This window comes from Cervus canadensis, chromosome 24, assembly GCF_019320065.1.
Source record: "Cervus canadensis isolate Bull #8, Minnesota chromosome 24, ASM1932006v1, whole genome shotgun sequence".
Classification (NCBI taxonomy): Eukaryota; Metazoa; Chordata; class Mammalia; order Artiodactyla; family Cervidae; genus Cervus; species Cervus canadensis.
In genome coordinates this window covers 28,110,380-28,119,522 of record NC_057409.1, presented here as the reverse complement: position 1 = coordinate 28,119,522, position 9,143 = coordinate 28,110,380, and the positions used below count along the sequence as shown (strand labels likewise).

The window sequence follows — 9,143 nt, the reverse complement described above, 5'->3', positions numbered from 1 at the left end:
AGACAGAGATGCGGCCGCATGCACAGTGGCTTATGTAGCAGGGTGGGGCCTGCATAGTCTGCTTAAATGTTGGCCTCTTCTAGTTTTCCTTGGAACCCACTATTCTGGCTGAGATATTACTCTTCCTTAATCTAGACCTCGATCTCTTAGAAGAGACTTCAGAACAAAACTGGGGCTACTCTGGCATGCTCGTCTTCCTAGAAATTTAGAAAGAGCCACACTTCACGGGTTAGGCACTGCTGAGTAAGGAAAGCCAAACAAGGCCAATCTCTTTATTACCCACTCCCGACCCAATTCCCTGTCCCCCCACAGTACTGCTAGGAACCATCCTCTGACTCGAGGCTCACGGGTTCTCTTCGAGTACCAGGCCGGTAGGCTCCCCGACCCCGAGGCAGGCGGGGGTAGGAAGAAGCCGGTGTCCGACTCTTGGCGCGTTCCCAGTGGGCACAGTCCCGAGTCCTGCGGGGTGGGGGACCCTGCCATTCTCCAGGCCCCTTATCTTGGGGAGGACCTTCACCCCCTTGGTTACAAGACTCTGACTTTAGGTCCATGGACTCCTTGAGGGGCCCCTCAGGAGACTGCAGTTCCTGGGTGTCACTGGTACCTTTGAGGGTATTGCACTCCCCTCCTTTCAAGTGCCTCCGTTCAGGCTGTCTCCATGGGCCTCGACTGGCCCGGCGGGGATCGAGCACGGCTTTCTGGGTCTCGCCCAGCTTTACAGCCCCTGAGGTCTTCTCACATGTGTACTGGGAGGCCACAGGCAGAGGTGCTGACAGGGCAGTGTGAGTAGCTGATGTGGTGGATGGTTCGGTGGCAAGGGCGCTGGGCTGGTGGGATCCTCTGGAGACATCTATAGCTGACTCGGGTTCCAAAGGGGCAGGAGGCTAGGAGGAAGTGAGCAGAGGCAGTGACAGAGATTCCTTAGAGACAGAGTTCCTTAGAGCAGGGAACTGCAGGACCCTTGCCCAGAGTCCAAGCCGACTGCCATCAGCCTAGACCTCCCAGGGTAGAGCAAAGCTCACCCGCGGGCCATGGCAGGAGGGTGCTGGTTAGGAAGGTAACTGTCATCAAGGGAGGAGAGGGAAACCCTTCTCTCACCTGCTGAAGGCTGATGAAGTACCGGTTACGTTCAGCCTCAAGGTCGATGATGCCTCCCCTCTCCTGCTGTCTCTGGTACAGCCTCTTGCGCTCTTCTTGCTGGCGCAAGCTCTCTGCATCAGGCTGGTACAGCTCCTGGAGGGAAAGGAGCAGAGTGGAATGGAGGGAAGAATAAACAGAAGGCAGACCTGAAATCCCTGCTCTTCCAGACTGCCTCAGGAGATGGGCTCAAGGTTCTTGGTTTTATCTCTTGGATTAGGCTCATTAGAGGGCTTCCTTCATAGCTCGGTAAAGAATCAGCCTGCAATGCAGGAGACCCTGGTTTGATTCCTGGGTTGGGAAGATCCGCTGGAGAAGGGATAGGCTACCCACTCCAGTATTCTGGCCTGGAGAATTCCATGGATTGTATAGTCCATGGGGTCACAAAGAGTTGGACATGACTGAGAAGTTGTGTTGGAGAAGACTTGGAGAAGTGCAGCCATGAAATTAAAAGACACTTACTCCTTGGAAGAAAAGTTATGACCAACCTAGACAGCATATTAAAAAGCAGAGACATTACTTTGCCAACAAAAGTCCATCTAGTCAAGGCAATGGTTTTTCCAGTAGTCATGTATGGATGTGAGACTGGACTATAAAGAAAGCTCAGCGCTAAAGAACTGATGCTTTTGAACTGTGGTGTTGGAGAAGACTCTTCAGAGTCCCTTGGACTGCAAGAAGATCGAACCAGTCCATCCTAAAGGAGCTCAGTCCTGAGTGTTCATTGGAAGGACTGATGCTGAAGCTGAAACTCCAATACTTTGGCCACCTGATGAGAACAGCTGACTCATTTGAAAAGACCCTGATGCTGGGAAAGATTGAAGGTGGGAAGAGAAGGAGACAACAGAGGATGAGATGGTTGGATGCCATCACCAACTAATTGGACATGAGTTTGGGTAAACTCCGGGATTTGGTGATGGACAGGGAAGCCTGGTGTGCTGCAGTCCATGGGGTCACAAAGAGTCAGACGTGACTGAGCAACTGAACTGAATTGATTGGGCTCATTTGGAACAAACTTTAGATTTCTGCTGGGGGCCACACTTTACAAAGGGGGCTCAGGCAGCTTAAGCCCAATTCCAGAAGTCCCATTCGAAGCAGACAAGATGCCACTGATCTCGATTTAGATTAGAAGAGAGTTCTCTTACCATGGGCTGCTGGGGTTCAGGGGCTGCTTTCAGGGAAGCAAGGTCATACACGAGTGGCTCTCTGCACACCGGGCACTGCACACCAACGGCCTTCTGAAAAGAGAGGCAAAATCACACCCTTGCTTCCCAGCCCAGGGCACTCGCCAGCTGGCCAGCCTCAACTGCGGAGGCTTGGGACAAAGGGGCACGGGCCTACCCACCCAGTAGTGAGCGGGGACAGAGCAGGGGCTGCTGAGCTAGAGGTCTGGGAACCTTCTGAAACCACATGCAATATGATTATGTAGATATAAGGATGCTCTTTTTCCTGGACAGAGGTGAACTTTCATTCATCTCAAAGGTACCTATGACCCTGAAAAAGCTAAGGCGGCCCTGGAATGGAGGGATAGAAAGGCCGTGAGTCATGCAAACAGGGGTGAGGAGTTGACCTGCTTGGGTGCGGCGTGCTGCCGTTCCTGCTCTCGCTCCCGTCCCTGGGCCTGCAGCTCATGCTCCATGTGCTGGATGTACCGGGCCAGGCAGTGGCAGTGGAAGTAGTGGTAACAGGGTGTTTTGGTAAAGGCCTCCTTCTCCTGGAGGGGGGAGGAGGGGGGACACTGTCAGCACTCTCCACTGAGCCCCCGTGTCTGTCACCTGCAGACCCCCAGGTCCCAAGAGAGTAACCCACCTGGAAACCATAGAGGCAGATGACGCACTGGCCATGGGGGATGTTGTTATCCGTGAGAATTTCCTTCCCTTTCTGAGAGGAGAGAAAAAGCTGTTCAAATAGGGAGGCAGGGGCCGGAACGGTGAACGAAGCTTGTCAGCTATTCCCAGGAGTGACTGGCGGGGCTGTCCACGGGGCCAGTTTGCCTTGTGTTAATGCATTTCAGTCCTGGTGATCATCTCTGCTTAGAATCAATCTTCCCTATGCCCCACCCCTCCCCCGCGAATCCACCTAGCTCCAAAACCCAATTCAATTGTTTTTCCACTCATTAAGTCACTTGAAATACATCCTGGGGATGAAAAGAAAAACTTACAAAAAAAAGTGTTCAGGTAAAACTCACATCTTCTGGGAGGCCTTTCTTTAAGTATCTCTCCCTCAATGAGCCTCTTGTGGAGTCAGCTTTCAGAAAGAAAGGGAAGGCATGGACACCCCAAACAGACACAGAACTGGAAAGGCAGCAAGCTATGAAATACACATGTGCGCTATCACTTGGATAGCGACTACTCTGGAATTCCACAAAGTTCAAAGCTGCATCGTGAAGGCTGATTCAGAAATGCTACAGTGCTCCATGCCCATTCCGACTCCAGGCCACCCACCTGCATTCTTTTATGAACATTTTCCTTAAAAACTGAAAGCAGAGGAAAACAAGGCTACATTTGTGTTTCTGATCTCAAACAAAAGTTAGCTGTGTATATTAACTTGTAGCTCTAGGCATAATTTCATGTGGGTTGTTTCCTTCATTAGGGTAGAAACTCTGAGGGAAAGAACCATGACTCTTTCTAGTCAGCTCCATTGGCAGACTACCAGAGATCTCTTCAAGAAAAGTATAGAGATACCAAGGGAACATTTCATGGAAAGATAGGCACAATAAAGGACAGAAATGGTATGGACTTAACAGAAGCAGAAGATATTCAGAAGAGGTGGCAAGAATACACAGAACTATACAAAAAAGACCTTTATGACACAGATAATCACGATGGTGTGATCACTCATCTAGAGCCAGACATCTTGGAATGTGAAGTCAAGTGGACCTTAGGAAGCATCAGTACGAACAAAGCTAGTGGAGGTGACGGAATTCCAGTTGAGCTATTTCGAATCCTAAAAGATGATGCTGTCAAAGTGCTGCACTCAACATGCCAGCAAATTTGGAAAACTCAGCAGTGGCCACAGGACTGGAAAAGGTCAGTTTTCATTCCAATCCCTAAGAAAGGCAATGCCAAAGAACGCTCAAACTACCGCACAATTGCACTCATCTCACATGCTAGTAAAGTAATGCTCAAAATTCTCCAAGCCAGGCTTCAACAGTACGTGAACCGTGAACTTCCAGGTGTTCAAGCTGGTTTTAGAAAAGGCAGAGGAACAAAAGGCAGAGATCAAATTGCCAACATCTGTTGGATCATCGAAAAAGCAAGAGTTCCAGAAAAACACCTTCTACTTTATTGACTATGCCAAAGTCTCTGTGTGGATAACAACATGGATCACAACAAACTGTGAAAAATTCTTAAAGAGACGGGAATACCAGACCACCTGACCTACCTCCTGAGAAATCTGTATGCAGGTTAGGAAGCAACAGTTAGAACTGGACATGGAACAACAGACTGGTTCCAAACTGGGAAAGGAGTATGTCAAGGCTGTGTACTGTCACCCTGCTTATTTAACTTTATGCAGAGTACATCATGAGAAACACTGGGCTGGATGAAGCACAAGCTGGAATCAAGATTGCTGGGAGAAGTATCAATAATCTCAGATATGCAGAAGACACCACCCTTATGGCAGAAAGTGAAGAACTAAAGAGCCTCTTTATAAAAGTGAAAGAGGAGAGTGAAAAAGTTGGCTTAAAACTCAACATTCAGAAAACTAAAATCAGGGCATCTAGTCCCATCACTTCATGGCAAATAGATGGGGAAGCAATAGAAACAGTGACAGACTTAATTTTTTTGGGCTCCAAAATCACTGCAGATGGTGACTGCAGCCATGAAATTAAAAGACGCTTGCTCCTTAGAAGAAAAGTTATGACCAACCTAGATAGCATACTAAAACACAGACATGTTACTTTGCCAACAAAGGTCCGTCTAGTCAAAGCTATGGCTTTTCCAGTAGTTATGTATCAATTTGAGAGTTGGACTATAAAGAAAGCTGACTGCCAAAGAATTGATGCTTTTGACCTGTGGTGTTGGAGAAGACTCTTGAATCTCTTGGACTGCAACAAAATCCAACCAGTCCATCCTAAAGGAAATCAGTCCCAAATATTCATTGGAAGAACTGATGCTGAAGCTCCAATACTCTGGCCACCTGATGTGAAGAACTGACTCATTGGAAAAGACCCTGATGCTGGGAAAGACTGAAGGCAGGAGAAGGGGATGACAGAGGAGGAGATGGTTGGATGGCATCACCGACTCAATGGACATGAGTTTCAGTAAACTCCGGGAGTTGGTGATGGACAGGGAGGCCTGGTGTGCTGCAGTCCCTGGGTTTGCAAAGAGTCAGACGTGACTAAGCGACTGAACTGAACTGAAATGGCAGACTACCCTTCAAATGTTCATTTATGGCTAGATCCTCCAGGCAAGATCTCCAGCTACTATCAGTTGCCAATGCCAAGAGAATAAGAAACACACTCTTGGTGAAGCACGAAAAATAGAAGTTAAAGAGGAAAAATAATTTTGTCAAGATGCTGGAATAGGCAACTTGGGGAAGCTACAGAACTGTCTTTTGGGGAGATTTTTTGAAACAGAAGACAGTCTCATCTTTCTGGATCAGTTTAGGCCTTACCTGAACAAGAACTAAATGAATGTCTGCAAACATTTAAGATTCTAGACCCATAACCTCTGTTGAGAGAAACTGCTGTAGCTGGAAGGGAAGAACATTTATTTCTGCAGGCTAGCACACCTCTTACCTCGATGAGTTCATAGAGCATGGCAGTACCCAGCCCAGCCTCAGCCACGTGGCTCAGCGCCTGTGAGATCCTGGCGGGAGAGGGCAAAGCAGACATGAGGCCTGCCCCCTTCCCTCTCCAGACTGAGCTGCTTCCCACGTTTTCCCTGCTCTGACTAGCCCGACTCACTTGTGGATCTGTTCATCTGAGAGTCCTCGGGGGTTACGGATAGAGATCTGTGGCACCTCATGGGGATACTAGAGGGAGAAAATAACATGTTACTGCTAAAGCCCTCTGCCCCCAAGGCCTCTTCCCTTCCTCCCGTTGCTGCCATAGAGGCCTCACCTGTGTTGGGACCTGAAGCACCAAAGTGAAGCAGACATACTGGGAATCCTGGTCCTCTGCAGTGGCAGGGTGCAGGGTAATGTAGATTTCCCACGGTGACGACCTGCAGGTGGATGAAGTGGAGACCTGGGATGTGATTGTGCAGGTGCTTGATGGCAAGCGAGTGAAGTGGGCAGAAGAAGTGAGCATCAGGCTCTTTCGTTTGGGGTGATTAAAGGAACAATGTTTGTCCACATGACAGATGTATTTTTGAATCAAGGCTCACAGATACTGCATGGAATCCTCTTATTACCAAGGAGACTCCTGCCCTTCTCCAGTTGGAACACGTACCTGCCATTTCCTTTAACCACCTGTAGTTCATCCAAGTAGATAGACTCTAACACTTCAACTTCAGAGGGAAGGACCCTAGAGAGACAGGGGGAGATTGACTTACTGTTACAACTCTTCATATTAAGTCCTACTAAGGTCAATGAAGGCTGGCTTTGTAGAAAAATGGCCATCTGTCTGAGTGTATTCTCTTGCTAACCTCCATAAAAATTCAGGAAATGTTTCTAATTTGTCAAGTGGCCAGGTAGGAAGCATGGGAATCAGAGTTTTAGAGATCATTTCTGCCAAAAGATGAGGAAACAGATTCCCAAAAAGATGAAAAGACTAGCCCAAATTTAAAGGTTTAATGGAGGCAAAACTGGGACCAGAGCTAGGTGTCCAGCTCCCTGTTTTAAGTTTCACTGCACTGTTGGCTGTTAGTGGCCACCTCCCTGACCCAGAAATATGACATTCATTGATTAGCATTAAAGTTACCAGTACCACTTCTGGTTTTCCTTACACCATTGTTCATTATGGATCCCAGAGTCTACACACACTGCCAATATCAGTCATTGCAAACCTCCTCAAAGGAGGTACCAACCTGAACAGAACAGATCTATGTGCTGTAAAGGCTGTGCTGCAAAGGAAGAGCCATCAGCCTTGGAATGAGGAACAGGTACCAATCACTTACCAGCTATGTGATCTGAGTAGTTTCTTTTATCTGTCAGCCTGAATTACCCCGTCTAACACATATAGATACTATCACCCACTCTAGGGTTATCATGAGGATGAAAGTTGATTTGTTTATGTGAAGTGCCTAATAGTATTCTGACTATAGTAGTTAGTCTATGTCCCCCTTTTCTTCCTGTTTGTGTATAACCTTTTCCCATAAAAGGAAAGACAGAAGGATGTAGTTAATACTCAATATATTTATGATCCCTGTAGTCTGACTGATCTAACTCAACGTGTCCAGGTCAGGATCCTGTGGTCCTGATGTAAATCAGAAGACACACGTTTCCTGAAAAGAAACAGGAGATGTAAGACCACTGAAGATGAGTGACTGGCTTGAGGGCACAGCTTTACCCAGATAATATGTGGAAAGATACATGTTTGGTTTGCTTTCTCATACCTATATCTTATCCCTTCTTCACTAAGAACAGAGTTGCCCTAGCTTGATATGTGTGTGTGTCTGTGTACAGAGAAAGATTGATTCTCAAAAGTTTAAAAGTCTTTTTAACTCTTAAGCAGACAATATATAAAATAGATAATGTAGATAACAGTTGAGTAGTTCTGGTTGGCAAGAGCGTCAGAATGTTAGAGCACCACAGACTAGCTGTACAATCAATACTGCCCCTGTCATGGCACAAAGTGTCCCCTTAGAATCTTAAAGTCCCCCTAAATAAGTTGTAAACCACATCCAGGAGGTCTCAAAAAAAGGCCAGCACTGGCTGGGCTCCCTGAATCAATGAAACACTGAGGTACAGCCTCCATCAAGAGGTCCTTCAATACTTCACACACCCTACCTGTGACTTGGGCTCTGGATGTGAGATATGGGATGGGACGGTGGTAAGATGCTGACAGAAAAAAAGGGGAGGGGGAACTGGAAAATGCCCTAGAACTAAGAACGTAAGTTTTGGAATCAGATAACCTGGATTCCTAGTGATAACTATGTACCTTTCGGCAAATCATTTTACCTCTTCAGGTTAAGCTGTCTCCTCAGGTGCTACAACACAGAGTTGCTAATGAAAAGGAGGCTTCTGTATGTTACAAATCCATCTTGAGTCTCTCAGCTATTCTGAGGTGGATGACACACCCACTTTTTTTTAACATTTGAGGACACTGACTCACAGAAGCTAGGTGGCCTGGTCGGCATCACATAGCTAATAAAATGTGAAGTGAACCCATATTTATCTATTTCCAAACCTCAGAGTCCTTCTAGGTTATGGTCCCCTTGTTAAGAATGCTTAAGAGAAGGACTAAGAGAGCTTTTGTGAGGTGCAAAGCTTTATTCAAACAACAGTCCTCATTAGTGCTATCGGTAAGGGAGAAGGCTGAGGCTGCAAAAAGACTCAGCGAAACAGACTGATTCAAGGGGAATGAGGAACAGGGGACTGGAGGATATCGGTTCCGGAGATAAGGGATGGGGGAGAGATTTGATAAACAGGCATTCCCCCGCACCGGGACCCTGAGCAAATCCACTTCAGATAGAGAAAATGGGGCGGGGTGAAGTCGGATGATCGAACCAGATAAGGCGCGGCTCGAACTGGCCAGGCCGGCGCTAATGCAGTCTCCCGGGCAGATAAGCGCTCCTCCACCACCCACCCGCTCCTCAGCTCAGAACTCTCTTAATTAGAAATGTCAGCGTCTTTAACATCCCTCATCCCTTGCCCCGCCACACACACCCGCCGTACGGACCGTCCGCGGCTGCCGCTAGTCCCCCGGACCGGATCCAGGCGGTCAGCCAAAGCCCATGCCCCCAAAGTTACCAGTCCTCATCCCCTGCAGCTGCCGACGCAGACACCGCCATGTCTTCTGCGGCCCGCAGCCGGAACCGGAAATACACTCCGGGCAGTCTGAGGCGGTGAGTTAAACAGGGGAGGGAGGGTGGCTAGCGGCCGTTTCTAGGCAACCGCCGACT

At 47.9% G+C, this 9,143-nt stretch overlaps 1 protein-coding gene across 2 annotated transcripts; it reads right to left on the bottom strand.

The window, feature by feature from the left end:
- Positions 1 to 237: 237 nt before the first annotated feature.
- Positions 238 to 9,052, bottom strand: RNF25 (ring finger protein 25). 2 transcript variants are annotated; one of them, XM_043445366.1, is made up of 10 exons: positions 8,992 to 9,052; positions 6,530 to 6,604; positions 6,200 to 6,302; positions 6,044 to 6,111; positions 5,876 to 5,945; positions 2,944 to 3,015; positions 2,705 to 2,848; positions 2,280 to 2,372; positions 1,099 to 1,233; positions 238 to 884 (listed from the first exon to the last, which is right to left on the bottom strand). In XM_043445366.1, exons 1-10 carry the CDS (start codon positions 9,030 to 9,032, stop codon positions 318 to 320), a joined length of 1,368 nt encoding a protein of 455 aa, XP_043301301.1. In that variant the 5' UTR covers positions 9,033 to 9,052; the 3' UTR covers positions 238 to 317. The 2 variants fall into 2 exon arrangements, with proteins under 2 accessions (XP_043301301.1, XP_043301302.1); XM_043445367.1 differs by having other exon boundaries at positions 2,280 to 2,369.
- Positions 9,053 to 9,143: the final 91 nt, after the last annotated feature.

Excerpts from the sequence above, each read along its gene's own strand:
- RNF25 (XM_043445366.1), bottom strand. The coding sequence starts at position 9,032 with ATGGCGGTGTCTGCGTCGGCAGCTGCAGGGGATGAGGACTG. Across the intron at positions 6,303-6,529 it reads GTGGTTAAAGGAAATGGCAG|GTCGTCACCGTGGGAAATCT; the intron begins GTACGTGTTCCA and ends ATCCACCTGCAG. Across the intron at positions 885-1,098 it reads ACTTCATCAGCCTTCAGCAG|CCTCCTGCCCCTTTGGAACC; the intron begins GTGAGAGAAGGG and ends ACTTCCTCCTAG.